Source organism: Nannobrachium achirus, assembly GCF_963921795.1.
Source record: "Nannobrachium achirus genome assembly, chromosome: 1".
Taxonomy (NCBI): domain Eukaryota; kingdom Metazoa; phylum Chordata; class Actinopteri; order Myctophiformes; family Myctophidae; genus Nannobrachium; species Nannobrachium achirus.
In genome coordinates, this window is record NC_137810.1 from 23,145,085 (window position 1) to 23,167,694 (window position 22,610).

Below are 22,610 nucleotides of genomic sequence, written 5' to 3' on the forward strand. Positions count from 1 at the left end.
GGGTCACTTCAGTTTTGGCCCTATTCGGCTATGCATTCCAATTTCCCATAGGATTTTTTTCCTTCTTTTTGCTAAAATTATTTTGTTTGCTGTTTAGGCTTCTATGGGGACCAACACTATCAGAAAATGTCAGGGTTCAAATTTTCATACCCCTCCCCCATTTCCTGAGGCGAGGCCCTATTAGGCTCTATATTCCCATAGATTTTTTTTCTTCTTTTCTGTTTTGGCTTCTTTAGGGACCAAACTGTCAGAAAATGAGGGTGTTCAGATTTTGCATGCAATTGAAGATGCCAGGGCAGAGCCCCTGCAGGAAGATCTTCTATGTGTCCCATAGCATGATCTGACGTAGGACGATTATTCTGTCAAAGTTCTTATTGTTAATGCCGTGTGCTTCAGAACACGAAAAAGACAAAGCTGTCAGATCTTCAGGATGCATTCAACAAACGCATCATAACGATGATGGCTGGCTATGTTGAGGGTCAAGTTGTCTTTGATAGGTAATATTAGGTATATGGATCAGTCATTAAAAATCAAACCTCGGTTCGAAGTGAAGCGGTGAACTTTTATTCTATGTGTTCTAGAGTTATGAACTCTGTGATCTATACATCTATACAGTTATGGACTCTGTGATCTATTCATTCTTTATATATTCTGAATTCTACATTCTTTATATATTCTGAATGAATATATAAAGAATGGAGGGCCAAATTATCATGTGAAGCTTGACCAATCCTCAAAGTATCCATTCATCTGACCGGGAGGGACACCGCACACATATTCTGGACGTACAGGACAGATAAAGCCTATTCATTCTGAACTGAAATGACCATATATGGACATGGGACACACATTTTGCTTTTTGAAAAAGCCTATTCATTCTGGACTGATATTTTGCACGTACGGGACAGGAAAAACCTGTTCATTCTGGCCTGGAGTGACCATGTATGGACATGAGGTGACATACATTGTGTTTTTGAAAAACCCTGTTCATTCTGGACTGAGATCACCATATATGGTAATTAAACGGACATTCTGTTTTTGAAAAAGCCTGTTCATTCTGGACTAAAATTACCATATATGGGCGTGATACACACAAAGCCACTCATAGGAAGCGGTTTTCACCGCTTCAAAAATACAAAGTCTTCATCCAGAGATGAAGCTCACTATGTCCATCAAGGAACTCCTGACTGTGTGATCAACCAAGGAGAAGTTGACATGTGTTAGGCCAGGGACTGCTTGAGTATTTCTCAAAGGACAGTTCTTTCATGCTCTTTGTCATATATGATACCTTCATCAAGGGATTTTGAGGAGGTGCACACATCGAAGAGGCTGCTGACACCAATGTCCAATTGCCCTGAGCCCTGAGCTTCGACCAATTGAAGAGAATTGGTGGAATTCAGAGAGTGGCGGGTATGTTCCAGTCAGGTGTCTTGCCCCCTGCTCCAAAGGCAATACTTGAGCAAAGCAGGTTGCAAGGGACAGTCAATCTCTGCAAGTGCTATGGCACTGGACTGGAGCCTTTGCCAACAGTATAAAGGCCCATTCCCACTGTGCCAGATTAACAGATAAAGAAATATCGTTCTCCATTCAAGTGGATGGTAAGACACAGATAAAAAATATCTGTGACAGATATTTTCTTTTATCTGTATCTTACCATCCACTTGATTGGAGAAAGATATTTTTGTATCTGTTTATCTGGCCCAGTGGGGATGAGCCTTATCGGGAGGATATAGCTAACAGTGATGATGAATAGATCCTGTATTTGACAAGAATAATAACAGGTCAGAAGTATAAATGCTACCCCATCCTCCTCACTTGAACTGTTCCTACCTAAACTATTGAATAGCCTCAGAATAATTTTAGCAAAATACTCCTATGGGAATACATAGGTGAATAGGGCCAAAACTGAAGTGACCCACCCCCAGGAAATGAGGGAGGGGTCTGAAAATGTGAAACCCATAATTTTCTGATGTTTGGTCCCTATAGAAGCCAAAACGGCAAACAAATCAATTTGAGCAAAATACTCCAATGGGAATACATAGCCGAATAAGGCCAAAACTGAAGTGACCCGCCCCCAGGAAATGAGGGAGGGGTCTGAAAATTTGACCCCCATAATTTTCTAATAGTTTGGTCCCTATAGAAGCCAAAACAGCAAACAAATCATTTTTTGCAAAAAGAATCCTCTGGGAAATTGGGAAAACATATAGCTGAATAGGGCCAAAACTGAAGTGCCCCGCACCAAGGAAATGAGGGAGGGGTCTGAAAATTGAACCCCCATCATTTTCTGATAGTTTGGTCCCTATAGAAGCCAAAACAGCAAAAAAAAAATCAATTCTGGCAAAAAAAATCTTTGGGAAATTGGGAAAACAAGGCCGAATCGGGCAAAAACTGAAGTGACCCGCCCCCAGGAAATGAGGGAGGGGTCTGAAAATTTGACCCCTGTCATTTTCTGATAGTTTGGTCCCTATAGAAGCCAAAACAGCAAAAAAAAACAATTTGGGCAAAAAAATCCTATGGGAAATTGGGAAAACATGGCCGAATAGGGCCAAAACTGAAGTTACCCGCCCCCAGGAAATGAGGGAGGGGTCTGAAAATTTGACCCCCGTCATTTTCTGATAGTTTGGTCCCTATAGAAGCCAAAAGAGCTGGAAAAATTTTCAATTTTGGCAGAAAAATCCTACAGGAATACATAGCATACCGCACTATTTATGCAAAGATCATAGGCTAGAAATCAAGCATCTTAACAGGTTGATCAGAATATCAAATTAAACTATTACTGTGGTCATCATGTCCAGATCAGAGGGGGGAGGGGGTAGGCTACAACTCATACAGACACATTTGAAATATATATTCTGGACCATCAGATACAGATGGATAAAACATGTCATAACTCCTCGTTGTAGTGCCAGAACAAATGACCATAAACACAGGAAAAGGAGACGATTACTGTAAGTGGAATAGTCAGACTGAAAGGTGGGAGTTATGTTGCCTCGCCCACTGGAGTGCCCAAGTGCTGGCAGTAAAGATGATAAGATTACCCTGTGATGCTGGGATCAATACATCTATGGGTGTGATGGTTAGCAGTACAGCCAAATGACCAAGGAGGAGCAGACAATTTCAAGTGAACAGAGAACTGCCATAGATTTGTCCAGTATTATTTGTCAATTGTTAACCTCTTAAATTGTATATAAAGCTCTATAGATATACCAAAAATAGGGACATCAGGGTTTAAAGGCACCAAATGTTTTAATACTTTTGGGAGTATAAGTGCTTTGAGACAAGACAATGGGACAGACTGCAGAAGGGATGACAGGCAACACACACACACAGAGAGAGAGAGAGAGAGAGAGAGAGAGAGAGAGAGAGAGAGAGAGAGAGAGAAATGTGAAACAAAAACAGCAAGTTGCAAGTATCTAGCAGCCTTTTTTGAGGCACCACCCATGTTATAGAATAACTTCAATTGACCAAATTCAGGTCCCCCTTGGACACAAGACACCTTCTGGTGGAAGACCAATCATCCCCAAAAGCATGAGCACACAGAATAATATCAGACACACCATGAAGTTATTAAACAGTGGACAACTTTAATTCATTAATCCTGTTGTATTAAACACTTCTATTTTACATAACTCAGTTAGCAGCTAAAAAACAAACAGAAATGATGACAAACATATTGAGATGATAGGAAACTGAAGTTAGAAATCCAGCAGGGATCCACAAAACAGAGCTGCATCCAACGAGCTGTTAACAGGGAATTCGATTAAAAGACAAACATTTGATGCCACTGCACTTTACCTTATACCAGTGGTTCTCAACCTTTTCAGGCCGTGGCCCCAAAATAATCATATTTTAACTGGGGACCCCCACCCTGACGAGCACTAAGAGTCATTACATTTTGAGTAACACGGTTCTATTGTGAAAATAGCAGATATACATGCTCACAACGCCTCGCAACCTTATTTTCACAATTTCTGCCTCTAATATTTGACAATTTGGCCAATGTTTAATTTGTCCTTTTAGAGGTATCAAAAAACTCATTAAATTGTCACTATTGAAATGTGCATATTCCCTCTATACACTTAAAATGTATGCTGGTTTGTTTACTGTTGAGTGAGAAAACAATGTTTCACATTAAGCTAATCATCTGGGGACCCTCCAAAATAATTTGGGGACCCCCCAGGGTGTCCTGACCCACAGGTTGAGAACCATTGCCTGACACTAACAGTTACCAATTAACTGTTATTAACTGTCATTTAATTTGTCTCAACCTAAAAGGCCAAATCTGGGCACACATTCGGCCTAACATGTCCTAACATGTACATGTACTGTACATGTAACACATCTTCCTGAATGACAGCTTGAAATTGTTTGCCAGCAAACAAAAAATTGTTTAATTCGGCAAAACACCAACTTGGGTTTCAGGAATATGTGACACCTTGTTGAATGCAGCTAAAGGTGAGGTACTGGACTGTACTTAACAAAACGTTACATTTAAGAGTTCAAATAAAATGTACAAATCAGTTAATTTACAGAGCACTCTCCAAGGCTGACTTCAGATCAGTGGCAGAATATTTACAGTGAAACAGTCCAACGGAGAGAGGGAAGAGAGAGTTGATCTGCATACTGGGGCAACAGTGGAGAAAGATGACCTCTTCATCTCTCTCTCTCTCTCTCTCTCTCTCTCTCTCTCTCTCTTTCTCTCTACCCCCTCCTTCCCCCTCCTCCTCTTCCCTCTTGGTTAGAGAGATTGTGAGGATGGGGCAGGTAGAGCAAGGTCTATAAATTATGCAGGTCTAGACAACAATAAGTCAACAAATTCAGAATTCAGGAGACAGTGGGAACTGCAATTGGTCCACAATTCAGTTTAATAAAACATTCAGGTCCCAAGTCAGCGCTTGAATTGTTTGCCTCTGCAAATTGTGGCTCAACTTGGTAATTTATAGACCAACGGCTTGCAGGATTAAGGGTCAGAGGTCAGACGTAGAACAGTCGTACCCTGGAGGTGCTCACATGGAGGTCATCATCGTAAAAGTTGGTCTCTATTATAACGTTTCCGCTGAAATATAGAGGAATATATGCGTTAGCTGAAGTATAAAGGAAACCTCGGCGGCTGTCACATTATCGCAGAGAGAACAGAGTGAGATGAACACAATATTACTATGAAATATAATATAATATAATTAAACTATCAATAACAAATTTAAAAACTTTAAATGGTCAAAGTTCTATTGGAGCAAATAATATAATTATCATAACAGCATAACAATAATATTAAGCAAAGGAAGATCATACCATTCATGATTCATAATGTCAAAATATTTAATATTAGCATGGAGTGGCACGAATAACAGATGAAATGGTGTGCGTAGCAGTATGGTGGACTTACGTTAGAACGTTGGCTGGCATCATTTGAGATTCTGGAGCTGCTTCTATCAGAGACTGCCATGTATTGGTAGAGTTAGGAATGACAAAGCCAAACTCAAAGAACCATTCTAGACAGAGAAGGAGGGAGAAAGAATAAACAACTGCGTCACAATCATTGGAATTGCAATGGCTATTTTGAGGATATGTAGACGAACCTTGTGGTTAGAATTATTCTGGTTAGGCTTGGTTTATAACATCCACAGTGTGACAAGTTTGAGATTTTGGGAAACTGAATTAACATCTACAAGAACAAAATCACATTTGCACTGTAAAGTTATTCAGGAGAGTCTTATGTACCTTCTAGACACTGTCCTTTAAAGAGGACCTTCTGCTCCAGTCTGAACTTTTCTAGTTTCTCTGAAGATGAAAAGTTTAGCTCTCTGGACACTGCTTTACACTTCAGAATCTTCTTAGGAACGCGGGCTGGAGTGGGATAAAGATACAGGTGGTCACAAAGAGGAAAAAAAGAGGAAGAAGAGGAAGAGGAAGAAACAGTAAGCTTTAGAGAAAAGAATAAAATGAGAGGAGAGGACAGGGAGCAAGAAATAAGAAGAGAGAAGTAGTAACATGTAGAACATATAGGAGAGAACAAGCATATGAACTTTACAGAAAGTGTAAAACAGAGACCCATTAAGACCTGGAATTATTTTATACTTGAGCTTTTGAAAAATAGCAGATATACAGTACATGGTCACAGCGAGCTTGTACGTCTGCTATTTTTGAAAAGTCATAAAATGTGTGCAAATCTTTGAATATATGTATTTTTAAAGAGAACATTTGTAACTCAAATTTTGTCTTATAGAATCTGGTCAACATATTCAAAAACCTGGACAACTTTTCACAAAAAAAATAAAATAAAAAAAAACTCTACAAGCTCGCAGCGCAGCTATATAGCTATATCTGCTATTTTTAATAGTCAATAAAGCTGTTTGCCCTCCCTTTTTGTTCTGTCCATTTTATCTTTATTTTTGTTCAAACCAAAAGTATTTCACACACAAACATCAAACAAAAAAGCCTCTTTAATTTAATTTATTTTATTTTATGTATTTTTTATGTATTTGGTCTTTGTGTAGTGTTTTGTCTTGTTGTGTAGGTGATGGGTTTTCTACACGTGTTAAAAAAGAAAGAAAAGAAAATGGGTAAAAATGTCCACAAGGGACACGACATGTAAAAAAAGAAATATATATATATATATATATACAGGTATTTATGATGAAAATGTTACATGTTGATTGACCAAATAAAGTATTAAAAAAATAAAAAAAAATAAAGCTGTTTGCAGGTAGTCAAAGGTAGGAACAGGGGACTTGTTAGCAGAAACCAGAGCAAGGCTCATAAGTCCCACATCTACAGTATACTGTGTGACATCATCCAAAACAAAGATTACACACTTGGTACTGTTAACCACTAGAGGGAGCAATGAGCTGTAGTTTTCAATGTCAAATGCAGAAGCAGTGTCTGAGTGCTAGTTTTCAAAGTCAAATGCAAGATGAATTGCACAGCAATGTGTCTCTGTGTATTTTCAATTTAAATCCAATGCATAGTTGCACACTTTTATTTATAGTACAAACAGATATATTAAATGATATTCATGAATACTAACCTAATAATAAAACTAATAATAATAACATTAATAAATCAAAAAATGGGTTGAGGTGTTCACTCCCTCTTTTTATTCTGTTTACTCTCAACAGACAAGGTTAAATGTGTGCATAAAATGGCGTGATGTACCTTCATGTTCTACTCCTGGTAGAGAAAGGTCCTCCGTTCCCTGCCAAAGCACCTTGCCCGTCTCTGCATCTCTAAGATTCATCCAGTTACTGAGAGAGAAACGGGGTTAAGGAAATAACAAACAAAAAAGACAACAATCTAAATCGACTTTACAGATATGAATCAGAATTACACTTGAATATCCCAGAGGGACATTAGGGGGTTAGGGGGAAACGAGAATCTTTTTTTTTTCTTTTTCTTTTCAACAGCACAAAACAAAGATTGGTTTCTGTGCGTATTTGCCGTACTTAAAACCCAAACGGAATCAAACATCATCATTCTGAGGAAGACACGTGCTTGAAATCTTAGAGCTCTGTCCAAATTAATCCAATTCCAAGGGCTTCCTGAATTCAAAGTTATAACATGCTTCACTGCAGATACTGTGTCCACAAAGACTCAAAACCTTATTTCACTGCAGACATACAAACATTCTAAACATACGACATGTCTAAAGCACTAACGTACAAAGACCATCTACATTAGGAACAATCTAGCAGCATGTTTTGTCGCCATTGGGATTTCACTGTAGAGGTAAACAGAGCAGACTGACTATGACCTATATATAGCATCTCAGTATGCCATCTAACACAACTTCATGCTGTGGGCTCCTTATTAAACCTGTGCATTTATAGCTGTCAGATTAACTACCAGTATTATCTCTATCCTGCCTCAGATTACAAGCTAAATGGGAGAACCACGATCAGACCTACACAAAAGGAACTGCATCCTGGTAATCATCTGTATTACCTGGACTATAAACCAATAGTTTTTATTTCACAATTAAAAAGCAAAAGAATACATTGATAATAATAATAATTCAAAGTTTGAAATGTAACCTAATCAATGTTCTATCCAAGTATATCTGATGTCCAGAAAGTGTTCCTGGTTGCGTTAAAAAAGTATCTGCAATTTAAAATCTTTAATAGTCTTAATTAAACATTAACAATGTAAAGCAGTGGATTAGTGAGCTAAAAGCAGGGTTGCCCGTATTAGGAAAACAAAAAAACCTGTGGAGCCTAGATGATGCACGCTAGTTGTTAGCTGTCCTGTCAGCCAGCTGGTTCTGACTGCCTTGACACAACACATAACGCAAATTGAAACAATAGAGCCTTCAATCACAGACTTGACTACAGGTGGCGGGAGAGTGGGTGCTGCAGAAAATACATTGTAAAGGACTTTTGCCATTTATATATTTAACCTCTACACAAGGGTTCCCCAACCTTTTTGGCCCAAAGGAAAAATGCAACAGGGCAATGGCGGGAAAGGCTATGATAAAGCATGCTGTTTGTAAATGTGACAATAATGTTTGTGTGGAGCCAGACTGGGAACACATATTAGGCTGGAAATGTAAATACCAGATTGAAATAAAATTTAAAATGTAAAAAGCGATGTAGCAACTAGCTGATCTGTCTGTCTAAATAAGTAATACAAACTACTGTATAAGTAAGGTTGCCCGGACTGGGTTTCAGCTGTCGCGACCCAACATATGGACAAAGGAAAACAGCACATTTACATCTACAGAATCACAACGTTATTGTCACATCCCAGGTTTACAATTGTAAAGAAGTGGGTGAAACTCTTAGAGCCTATTTCTTTCATATCTGGAATCTAGAGTTACCCAATACCTACCCTTGACAGCCCATACATTCAAACAGAATTGATTTTATTAAACTGATTGTACTGCACCAACATTGCAGCTGTACAGAAAGCTTGAATTATCCTCTATCTGCAAAGTGTTTGTTTCATAGGAATCTACCATAAACTTGTTATAAGCTATTTCCCATCAATATATTCTGTGCAGGTGATCATTTTTCCAGTTTTGGGGTTTGGAAGCGCTCATTTCAATAACGCAATGTCCTGCTGCCGACTGCAATTTCGAAACAGGTGCATGATACACAGGACCACTGAGTGATATCCAACGAGCGCTTCCAAACGCTCTTTAGAAAGATTATCACAGGCACAGAATTTATTGACACAAAGTAGCTCTTAACTCTTAACATGTCTATGGTGGAGTTTTATGAAACAAAAACCTTACCTATAGAAAGAGGATAATGCAAGCTTTCCATACAGCTGAAATGTTGTTGAGTTTAACATCATTTAATACAGTCAGATAGGACTTTCTGTTTCTGTTTGTATGTATGGGCTGGATGTATGCAACTCTAGATTCCAGGATAGGATCTTAGAGTTGCTTGCGGGTAAGGTTAGACATATGGTGCAAAAGGTTGCAGACTAGAACAGTAGCACATATGGAGCACAGGACTTGGTGCAAAATATTGTAGAAATAGGCTCCTGACACTAATCTTGGAAGCCATGTATGTATCAGACAAGTATGGAATACAAAGCTGCTCATTGTTGCTCAAGGGAAAAAACAGATAAAAGAAATATCACAGTGTCACAGATATGTTTTATCTGTATCTTACCATCCACTTGAATGGAGAAAGATATTTTTTTTATCTGTTTATCTGGCCAGGTGGGAATGGGCCTTAACAAGTATGAACAGAAGTTGTTACTGTGAGAAAAAAGTGAGAAGACGAAATAAAGAATACAAAATGAGTGTGCTTGCTAGCCTAGCAACTAACTGAAAATATAAAAGGACCAGAGAGACACTACAGACTGTTCAGTGTTCAGGTCTGGAAGTGTCCACTTAGCAAGGAGCCCTGTCACACTCAGTCACTACTTAGTGTCACACACACCTGGAAAAAAGCACATCTACAAGTGAGGTAAATGTGAATTTCTTGACCACCTGTGATGCTTCCGTCCCCTAGACTCCCCACCATGGCTTATCTGCACAACAACCACCCTCCAAGCCCCAGGATGCTGACTTGACATTTTGTCACAGGCATTATTATTTGATGACCAGCACAGGAGAGGGGCCCCGTTGAGCCCACTGCATTAATTAACACATGGAGCATACTAATTCCAACAAAAGGCAAAACAAAATTAGCATCAACCAACACTGTTTTACTTGTTACAAAGTAGGGATACATTTATGAATAAAAGAACTGATTGAACGAAGAACAGAAAATGTATTGAAATGCAAATTTTAGAAATACAGTTAGTGGTGCATCAATATATGGCATTTACAGCTTCATCAAAATGTGAAATTCAAGGTGTTTGTTCAGATAACTTGTGATGAGCCTTTGCCAAAATGTTTGTTTCTATATTTTTCTATAGAAAGATGTCTAGGGGAAAATGCATCAAAGAAGGGATGAGAGATATACCACTTGAGTAAACATATTTATAACACTATGAACTTAAGCGTGGCAAGAAATAAATGTAGCTTAGCTTCAAAGTGAATTGACTGCTGAATTAATTATATTATACAATATCATCAATAAGCCAAAACGCTCCTGTGGCAGCAGCGCTTGCCATTCCCCACCATCTCTCTATTGTCTCCTTCTAGAAACGTGCTGGGTTGAACACACCCGCTAATCCTCTCAAGTCAAACTGAGTCCGATCTCCATTTAAACTCATCCTCCCTCTCATCTGTCACTTCCACATCCATCCCCTCCCCCTCGTCCACTCCCTGCCTTCTAGAATAATCCAAGCCACCCGGTAGAATGCAATCCTATTCCTACCGCACCAGCTCGATCACCGGTAGAAATGTTGTTGAACTTTGATTGTAGGCCTACAGTAACTCTTTCCTTAACGTCACCAAGTAGTGGGCTTGATCTAGGAGAGCCCAGATTACTGTCACTAATTGCGACCGAAGGTCGCAGTATACCATGAGAAATGTCGCAGCTTGTCCGTCCGTACAGGAAGTGTGGTCCGTCCGTACATTACGTGACATCACCTCATCAATGTCACTGTGACATCACAGGTGATATCACAGGTGACATCCCCTATGTAAAAGTCCATAATCTGTATGGATATCCCTTTTATGCCCATATATGAAGATCCCTGATGTCATCGATATATCACTTGCCAGATGGCAAGGGCATGGCCCATAACTGTGTGGTTGGTTCAGATAGGGATCTCCATGTATGGGCATAAAATATATTGTATGTATATGGATACATCTTATTATTATTAATAAAGGATAAAATAAAATAAAAAATCCATATATGGTCATTCCCAGAAACAAAATCCCTTTTATGCTCATACCTGTATATGGAGATTTCTGATGTCATCAATCCCAGGCCCTAACTGGCCCAAGAGCCTGCTTTACTCTGATTTACCCCTACATTCCCTGAAAACGTTAATATTAAGTCCAAGTATAAGGATATATATATCTATACTATAATTTTGCGAATGTCTGAGTGAGTGAGTGAGTGTCTGTCTGTCTGTCTGTCTGTCTGTCTCAGCGTTTCTCCTCGGTGGCTGGAGCAATTGATCTGAAATCGCATCACCATTAGCATATGAACACACCTGACATAACTGTGAAGCCCGTTTGTCACTTTCACAAATCGTATGCTGTATATTAGCATTTTTATGGTGTATCTATATCTATTTAGCCTACAGTACCTTTTGTGACCACACATGTTAAGGGAGGGGCGCTGTTGTTCAGGCCATGCACAATCACACACAAACCCCCACACACACACACACACACACACACGGGGGGGGGGGTGTGCAGGCAGGCGGGCGGGCGGGGGAGGGGGGGGGTTCTGGCCCTGTTACAGATGTTGTCCAAAAATCATGCAGATTCGGTACACAGTATCTCTGTAGCCGTTAAATGGAACGGGTATTTCTTACATTGATGCTCCTACATATTAGCATGCAAGCACCAGTTAAAGTTACTTTCCATCCCTCATATACTGTGTGCACAGTGCACATCCCATAACCCACACACTGCACATCATTTCGGAGCTCATATCTTTGAACGGGTAAGGGCTAGTATTAATAAAGGATCAAATAAACTAGAAATACTGTTCCTACAAAACAGTGTGGGCTCGCTCGTGACTATATTCTGCAGTGTGCTAACTGTCATGTGAAGCTCAACCAATACTCCAGCTAACACCACTCCCAGATTGAGCAAAAGAGGACAAAATGTGCCACAGAGGCACAAAAATCCAGGTCCAGGCACTCAGGTGGATTTAGAAATAAAAATACCTTTTTGGACCTGGATTTTTGTGCCTCTGTGGCACATTTTGTCCTCTTTTGCTCATTGTGTTCCCTTTCATGAGCACCGGTGCTTTGAGGGATACCAGTAGCGCCCTGCCAACTTCTTTCACCACTCCCAGATTGTCAGCACCTCATTGGCTATTGGGCCCTGCCTTTGTACTGTCTGCGACGCAACTCACTATATAAATAATGAAGATAACATAGTGTTCTTGCCTTTCAGGCGAGCCCACAATAGAATGTCCATATACAGTATGGGCATTCCCAGATGCCCATGTTAGGGTAACCCCTTATGCCCATATATGGAGATCCCCAGGCATCAAACCCAAGCCCTATCTTGCCAAGGCCCTGCTTGGCTTTATTAATTAACATACGTTTTATGCCCTATATGAAGATCCCTGTCCCAATGTCATCAATATTAAGGACATTTCTGGGAATGCCCATATTTGGTAATGCCCATATATGGGCATGTTTTGACTTAAAAGGTCTCCATATACTGTATGGGTAAATGGTCCGATATACATCACTGGCCAGATGGCACGACCAGGGCGAGGTCGCATGTCGCCCTGAGGCGTCTTACTAGTCTTAATTAGTGTGTAGACTATAGTACTTGTCCGACTTTATTCCATCCTTTTTTTTATTTATTTTTTGCCACGCTACTCCTTCCACAGTTTTGGTGGCACGCACTTGGGCCATATGTCAAATCGACCGCAATTTTGCTAAGAGATACTTATATGTATAGTTTAATTTATATAAATTCATAATTAAAAATGTAACTCTTCCCAAACATGGAGATGACTGACATAATAGATGTCTGAAGTCATAGACCACATGGGACTGACACAGTATGTCCATAATATGGGCATTCCAAGATATGGGCTTAATATTTGATGACATCTGATCAGGGATCTCCATATGGGCATAAAAGGGACAAGGACTGACACAGAGATCTCCATATATGGCCATTAATTTATTACTGAATTAATTTTCCCAATTGACTTGAATGCAGAAAATTCTAATGGTAAGACAAAAATGAATTTGCAAGTGTGACTCGCGTCATGGCAACCACACTTTCTTTCTAGTTATAACTTTATTTGTATTTATTTATTTTGGAGGCACACTTTGAAGCTGCCATCATTTCACCCAGAAGCTTCATTCTGGGTCATTCAGACGGGTATAGCCAGGAATTCCGTTATTAAAGTACAAGTATATATCTTTGTAAACGTATTTAGTCCGGGTAAACTGGTTAGGCTACAGCTTATTCTTCCATCTCAGACTCATCTTGACCCTGATCATTTTGAAAGGGTGGGATGGCTCAGGGTAGCTGACAGAGAGTACAACATCTTGCAATGGGCCTGGTGTACAAGATACACTACACCAGTAAGATAACCATGTACTGTACATGTCAAACTACTTCCAAAACGTCAAAGATGTCCACAATCACAACACCAGAGGCAGCTCTACTAAATCACATCCAACCCAGATTTGGCTCAAACAAATTCTCCTGCTACTATGCCACAACAATGTGGAATGCCCTACCGATGATATTAAAGGAGTGTAAATCCCTACACTCCTTTAAAACCGCTCTGAAATATCAGACAAAACCAAAGCCTACCCATATACCCCCTGACTGTTATACGTTTCATTTTTTTTTTTGCATAGTACTGTGTATATGTCTGTCAATGTAAACAAGCTATAGTGCTTCTTGGGTTTCAAGCCTATTTGTAGACCTTGTATTTGAACTGTACTGTCCTGTGGTTTTCCTATGCGAACTGCTAATAATAGATAAATAACAATCAATCAATTAATCATGTCTGACATTTACTTATGCCAAAACAATGCACGGCTTGTGAGACTTGTGGGATGTTTTTAAATGGTCAGTGCCCACTTGAAACAAACGCCTGGGTTCCCGAGACTAGTGCTACTCACCCGTCAAACTACTTCTCTAGAGTGAGTGATGCCCGTGGGCATATAAGGCCACAAAGAGATCATCATCGGACCTTGTTCCCCCCAAATTCATATCAAACATGTGTAATAATCCTTTCTCTGTAAATATACCTTGTGATCCCAATATGTTTTGTATTGCATTTGTATTGCATTGTATGTGTTATGTATTACTGGTGCATTGAGTACAATGGACAACAATGGAAACAAGCCCTTGGGGATTTCTGCATTATCCTTTAGCATAACCTTTGTCTGTACTACCTGTACTATTAATGATCTTGTTAATAAAGTATTCAATCAATCAATCAAATGTCCGTCCTGTGTCAGACGACAAGCAATGAGCCCACAATGTTTTTTCCAGGAAGAGTACCCATTAGTACTTCAAATTTCAGTGGTCTACTCTAGGTCTACATTATACCTTAAAGCGGCTCTTTGCTGACATTAGACATCAGAATATTCAGTGTTCTGTTCTGTAACTAGAGCTAGTGGTGGAAAGTCTGAGAAAATGCCCCAAGTGAAGTCACTTGGGTAATATGAGCAATATGTTCTGTGCCTAATCCAGTTTACCTGGCCTACATCATGGCACAAAGCACTCAAAGTTTGTTGTATGCACGCTTCTGGGCTCTGAAGCGTGGCCTACAACTGGCCTACATCTTGGCACAAATTTGCCACAAAGCACTCAAAGTTTGTGTCACATTGGCCAAGCTTTGCGGTTGCTTAATGAAAGCAACTCATAAATAGCACCTCTTAGTTCACTCTAGGTGAGCTTTTTTTAATATTGTCTTATTAGAGCCCACCTACTTTGGAAACAGTGAAATACTACAGTGCGTTAACGACCACATATGTATCTCCATCCTTCAACATTTTCCTCATCTGACAATCCAAGTATGTAATGCATAGATAATGGGCAATTTGTTCACATTTTGCAATGGACTGGGAGGGCAGATGAACCCTTTACTTTTCTCTGCAACTGAAAATCTATAAATAAGGCAGATGGATGTAGTCATTTTATGACAATGAGGAAAGAGCAACTCTCTTTCTTCCTCAAATCCCATTCTTTATAACATGCCTCTGCTGCAGTTTGACAAGTGACAAATGTCTGACAAAGACAAAGTCGTACCTGAATCTTGTTGGCTAAGATCATGTCCTTATTTACATCAACCAGACTGACGAGTCCCAGGTGGAGGGAAGGGCTGCACGCGCACACGCACACGCACACGCACACACACACACACACACACATTAATGAGTCCACAGTGAGTAGCTTCTGTCACCTTTCAGTCTGTATTCATTTTTGAGCGGTGGTCACGCCGCTCCTATACGTGTGTGCCGCTCCTATACGTGTGTGTAGAGGTACGTGTATGTGGGTGGGTGCGTCCGTATGTGTGTATGTGGGTGGGTGCGTCCGTATGTAGCCTCAGGTGTAGTACCTTTTCTGACCACACATGTTAAGGGAGGGGCGCTGTTTTCAGGCCAGACCAGGCACACACACACACACACGCACACACACACACACACACACACACACAGGGGGAAGGGGGGAGGGGGGGGGGGTGGGTAAACCACCGCTCAGTTCACACGGGTGTGATTTTAAAGAGACGCTGACGATTGCAAAATACTGACAGCTGCCTCACCAGACTCCAGCCCTAACCTACTCAACAAAACATTCCAAAGTGTTGGACCCGAATGACGAGCAATATAGCTGTATTCAAAATCAAGTCAAACATGGCTCCCTTCAGACATTTTATTGATACAGGGGGGAAATCCGGTTGCCAGCATAGACAGTTCAGATTCAGTTACAGGGCAAGAAAAAGTACTGTTGATACACCAGGGTAAAATACATCACATTCAACACAACACAATCAATAATTGTGTTGCCGTTGAATTGAGGTTCATACTTGAAACTCTTCATCACCAACACCACCATCTGTGTTGTCATCATCCTGACCAATGACCATCACTGCAATTTTAAATAATCCTCATCAATAATCATAATTACAATTACCATCATCACTTCACCAACCGTGACACAGCATTCCACCAAAAACGACGGCAACAGTGGAACCACACCACCGTGGTCATTTGAAAGAGGTATATGGGCAGCCCCAGCTAGACTAACCATGGACTGTTTCAGCTGCCACTGTTCCAGCACCCTCATGGCTCAGACCAGCAGGCTCTGGGACAGCGTTTACCACCAGGCAACCAAGCTTGTGAACTATGAACACGGCATGTTGTCTGTGTCACTCACACTCAAAGCTGTGCATATATTATCACACTCAAACAGGCAAACTACTACATAAACAGTATATGCACATTAAGAATTAAGCAGAATCTAAACACCTACAGCACCTTACACACACACACACACACACACACACACACACACACACACACACACACACACACACACACACACACACACACACACACACACACACACACACACACACACACACACACACACACACACACACACACACATAAATTAAACATAGGCCACACTCATGTGCCACTTTATATTGATAACAATCTCTCGAGACAGAGTCAACAAAGGAAGAGAGACAGACCGAGTGGGCGTCGCCCTTTCTTTGATGATGGGTTCCCAGATTGTATTGATAATTATACAATTGTATAATCTATATTATTGATTAGACTTCCTCCTATTGCACAAATAGACAAACAGTATCAATCTATTGATTCTAACTGCACACATGCAGTTAGATTGATACAGATGAAGTTGGAAAGCCTTACCATCACTTTTGTACAGCCTGCCCAGGGACTACAGATGAGAATTAGCTCATGGCTAAAGGTGGTTGCACACTGCAGCGTTTTTCGGGCCGAATATCGGGGTGAATTTCGGAGCGTGTGAATAAAAAAATCAACCTCACGTTATGTCAGTCACGTTTGCACACTGCCGCCCGTTTCGCGCACCACTCGGTCCCTTGCTCTCTCTATCTCTCTCTCTCTCCTTGCCCTGAAAAACGCATTTCGCAACGAAAAACGCAGCAGTGTGCAACCAGCTTAACTCTGGCTCATTTACATTGATGTGAAAACTGACACGTTGATTGTTGATTAATGTGCTTTGTCCCTGACAAATAAACAAATAAATAAAAATACATAAAATAAAAGTTGCTAGTGGTGGTGAACCAAGTGATCTGTTTTTGAAGCCATTTAAAAAATTGTATATTTCAACTGAAACTGTTAGGCTGTGGCTCCAGAACTGATACTGGCACTCATTTCCTATAATCTCAGAATCCAGGAGTTTGAGATCACTCAACATCATTGGCTAACTGCCCGCTAAACATCCACCTTCTGCAGATGAACTGTATCATGATCTTAACAACAACAAATGATGAAGGCCAGCTGATGGCCGAAACGTCATCTAACTTTATGTTTTAATTCAAATAAACACTGTGGAGCATTGAGCTGTGTGCGGACCTCTATTCTCTTTAATCTCATGTCGACCTGAGCCCAGCACCAACACTTGGAAAGGATGTGCGCATCATCTTGTTCTTTTAACTACTTAACAACAACAAACCCATGCCTAAATTAAACCATCTGTGATGCAATACCTAAACACAACCCTTTCTATTAGAATTTAGGTGCCCTCTGCTAGCCGCTGGCTGTGCGCGAATTGCATCCCGAGTAGGATAGATGGATGGAAAGACTACACAGCACCGAGCGCATGGCACTCAGTTTACTCACACTTACTGTATATTCAAAGGACATAAGCTCTCAAGTGTTATTGAATTTTATGCTTTTGACAGATAAGTAAAAATATGTCTATATGCATTTTTGTCAGTCAATCAAGACAAAAACATGACACTATGTAATTATTGCATCATATGTTTTGTATTACTGTATGTTTTAATATAATTTCTATAGTGTACCGAAGTCTGACATAATTTACACATCCTACATGGGTGACTGGTCTCGTTTTTTTCCCCCATTCAGAATTCTCATAGACTTGTTTAATATCGCATCAAATAAGAACTGTGTAGCAAAAATAAACAAATGATCTCGTATGGATATGAATCATCATGCTCTACTGACACCTAAATAGTTACATTTTTTTAAGTTGGCTTAAGATGCTGTTTGCCCCTCTGAATTGTGTTTTAAAATACAAAATAATTACTTAAATATGTATCCTTTTTTTGGTCATGGCATGTATGGCCGACTTGTAAAGATCTCTTATGAGGCAGGTTGGCTTGAATATATACAGTATAGCAGTTTTGGATGTAGTGACAACAACATGCGATGTGGGTAGCTGATGAGTATACCAACATAATCAGTGCTGCGCTGTATAGCCAGCAGCATTAATATTAGCGACATGTGTAGCAACATCATGAACACCCACTGTTACCATTAGCCTTAGCTAGAAAATCCCTGCGCAGCAGTAAATCATGGATTTAGGAATTACTGGGCAGCACATGAGGCCTGGCTTCATGCAGGAAGGTCACACTTACACACACCCTCACATACATTACGGTCTTACAACTTATCCTACAATTTGAGCGATACGGAACATGAGATGCTGGCAGGTAGACAAGCAGAGAAGCATGTAAACACTACAGTTTGACAAATGAGACGCTAAGGTTTAGTGTTTAAGAGAGGATTGAGAGTACAAAGGTTGTGTTACAGAATGGTTGCAGCATGGTTTTTTTTTTTTTATTGTTGAAAAAGTTGTAAAGTTGTCTAGTCATTCTCTTGTTTCTAACGTAGCGGGAGCAATATCTATGTCACAGTACAGGACAATAACCTTAGATGTAGCAATGATAGTAGCAATAGGCTGCAGTGCAGGTGTGCTATTTATTCTAGGGGGTATTACTGAGGCTATTTCAGTCTCCTGCCTGATTACGTAAGGAGACAGCAGGGAGGAGGGAAAGGTTGAAGAGGAGGTGAAAAGGAAGAGAGAACATAAACATAACTTTAACCATTGATGCTGGGCTCATCCTTTTTACACCTCCTGGACAAAAAGCTTCATTTAATAGGGTGGGGAAAGTGGGCTATAGAAGTTTACGCTGCAGACCGGAATTCATTTCAGTCATCCACCTTTGCAAGCAACCATACGCTCATCCCAAAATCTAATCTAATACATTTAAAGCCAAAGCTTGTAGATAAAGGATGAATACAAATAAAAATGGTACAGCCTTGGGAGCTTTCACCTGAACAGTCCAAAAGATGCTAGGAAATGTTAGTGCAAAATGAAGCTCTCTATGTCGTCCTCTGATATTTTTCCGGACATCACAGGGCCAAAGGCTGGTTTGACTATCACTGTGAGAAAGTCACCTTCTGCACAGCTAGGCCTGTCACTATTATTATATAATCACTTAATAATATGTCATAAGCATCATATTATTACATAATCGTATAATAACAACCATCATGATCGTCATGATCCTTATCTTTCCATGTTCAAAATGTTCATAGTACATTTTCAGAAATAATAATAATGTTTTTGTAAAAAATAAGTGTTAAATCGCCCTATATTCCGATAGTTTGCATTGAGTATTTGATCAGTAACACAGGAGTCTCCTTGTCTCTCCAGCTCTTTGGTAAACAGAAAACACATTTTCAGGTCGGGACACCAATTTTATCCAATCAGGAGAGAGAACTCACACAGGATACAGGAAAGGTGAATTTGGAAGTGATGTCACAAAGAAATGAGCGGACAAAACGCTATAAAAATCTAGCTCTTCTGATTGGCTGAAAATGTGCAACCCACCTGAAAATATATTTTCTGTTTATTAAAGCTCTGGAGAGACAGGGAGAACAAGCACTCTATAGCAAAGATTAGCCTACTATCAGAATTGAGTGCTTTTAACCTTTTAACAAAAAGTAACTTTGTTAGTAAGCAAGTAATTAAATGTGACAGCCCTAGAGCTGCACACCACTTATGAACCAAAATATCCATCTTTCTACGGGCTTCATCTCCTGACATCCTCATGAGCTGGTCTGGCATCAGTCATTTCAGTCTGCACAGTCTGTCCCTTTTTAAACAGGTTACTGAGCACAGTGCCACAGACAGACATCAGTGCTGTCCAACTATAATAGGATCCATGCACGGGTATAGCCTACTCAAACTTTTTTGCAGCAATTACTCAAACAATGACAAAGATTTGCTCTTCTTCAGGCAAACAAATGTGTCTGTATATTTTCAAGGCACGGTCTTAAATGTAGGCCTGCACGACACATACATACCAGCAAACAATATGGTTAATATCAGGCAATTATTCATTTTCAAAAGGATTTACTCAATGCAGGTATAAATAGTGTTTTATGGCGGTTTTTCTGATACTATCTTCTGCATAGTACTGATTCTGTCTGTCTGTCATTCAATGTTATGAGTTAAAAAAGTATTTCAAATGAAACCATTAAGGGTGTATCCTTTTAGTTGACCGTGTGTACCAGTGAACTGTCATGAAACTGTAACTATGCACCTATGTTTCCTATGCAAACATCTAATAGTCTTCAATCAATCAATCAAACAAACAATGAATTGAGTGCAAAGGACCACAATGCATAGGCTTTCTTGGGTTTAAAATCGTCTTAGCAGACCGTATTGAACTGTACTTTTCCTGTGCTTTCTTTTTTGCAAACTGCTAATAAAGTAGCCTATTCAATCAATCAATCAATCAATCAATCAATCAATCAAACAAACAAACATGTTTATATAAATTCGTGCACCACTGACCATCATTTAATTTGACTTAGTTGTCACGTTATATAGCATTTAATTAAGGCTGCTAAAATGTATCCTGCTACTGCCACTTTCCACTTGGATGCTTTGCTATGAAAACAGTGTACATCTTGCGCAGCCTCCGTCCCATAAAGCTGGTGTTGTTGGGGGTCCGGGAGATTACATTAGTCACTACAAGTGGCGCCAAATGAACTCTTTCAAGTAGCCTAGTGAACTATTTTGTCATGATCTAATTTAATAGCAACACGAGTCAAACCAGACTAGCCTACTGATCATGTCAGCCAACTTGACAAACGATATGTAGTGGTGTAAAAACAGTACATTTACTCAAGCACTTTAAATATTTTGAGCTAGGTATTCCGTATTTGTACTTTACTTGAGTATTTCCAATAATTACCAATACTTGTACTTCACCTCCACTACATCCATTTTCAAAATGTTTGTACATCTAAAAACTTGGACATTCTCCGTACTGAGTAGTACTTTTGGTAGCCTACTTTAAGTAGGACTACATTTTGATGCCAATACTTTTGTACTTTTACTCAAGTAGCCTACATTTTGAATTCTGGACTTCTACTTCCCAACAGAGTATTTCTACATTGCAGTATTGATACTTTTACGCACTGCAAACGACATGTGAACGGATCATTATTTCAGACAACGGTTAACGCTAGCTAACACACGTTAGCTCAGAAAGCTCTATGTGCAACGAGCGAGCTGGTCAGTAGGCAGTTATTACTAGGCTACACACTAGCTATCAAATAACCACAACAGGTAGCAACATTAAAAGGATACAGTTTAAAGCCCTTCAGGATATCCTTGGCCCTCTTGTCAACGTTGTCCTCTTCTGAAGACATTTTTTCGGAAATTCTCAGTTTTCGTGGGTGGAGAAAACAAGGAGCCACAGAGAGATGATGTTGACCTGCTGGAGGGATCTAATGTGCAACCGTTCCCTGTGCGAACAGCATGCGGTCCGCGGACTATGTATGCACAATATGTTCACTTGTAGGATTCTATCCAGGTTTAATCTGACTTTGACTGGGCAGCTCAACTGATCCGATAATAAACCAAGCTAAGCTAAATAGCGTCAGCTACTTGACTGACAGTGGTGTTTTCCACGCAGAGACGCTGCACGGGTCGTGAACAGCCAGTCAACATGGCCCGTGGGGCGGGACCAAACTGTATGGGGACGCGTCACTAGGGGCAACGGCGAGCAAGCGCATGCGCGTGCACAGGCGCTCCCTTCTCTTTACCCCTGTGAGTTGCCCTGTGGAAAATGAGCATCACATATAGGTCTATGGCTCTGGTGGTGTTAGTACTGGTCTGGTGTTTATAACTGGACTATATCAGTGTGGTGAACTGATTCATCATCTTATTTGTATGATGCTAAGAGCTTACAATTTACAACATTACACCAGTGCTCCATCAATGCTTCTACTTGATTCCACAAGGGTTTTATTTTACTTTCTATTTTCTAAATACAATGCAAAAAAGAAAAGAAAAGAAAAAACATGATAATGAATAATTCCTTATAAAACAATATTGCATTATTACCCTTATTATGGAATTAATTCCAAACAGAGATAAAACCTACATAATATGCGAGGGGAAATTCATAATATTAATAGTGTTTATTTATGGTCATGCTTAAACACAAAACTGTGTTATGTAAAACATTTGTATATATTTAAATGTGTATGCCCTACAGCTT

At 39.9% G+C, this 22,610-nt stretch overlaps 1 protein-coding gene across 1 annotated transcript; it reads right to left on the bottom strand.

Moving 5' to 3' along the window:
• Positions 1-3,690: 3,690 nt before the first annotated feature.
• pde6d (phosphodiesterase 6D, cGMP-specific, rod, delta) lies at positions 3,691-21,955 on the bottom strand. The gene is made up of 5 exons (XM_080722141.1): positions 21,695-21,955; positions 7,156-7,244; positions 5,722-5,847; positions 5,387-5,492; positions 3,691-5,056 (listed from the first exon to the last, which is right to left on the bottom strand). The coding sequence occupies exons 1-5, from the start codon at positions 21,754-21,756 to the stop codon at positions 4,975-4,977; spliced, it is 465 nt and encodes a 154-aa protein (XP_080578267.1). The 5' UTR covers positions 21,757-21,955; the 3' UTR covers positions 3,691-4,974.
• Positions 21,956-22,610: the final 655 nt, after the last annotated feature.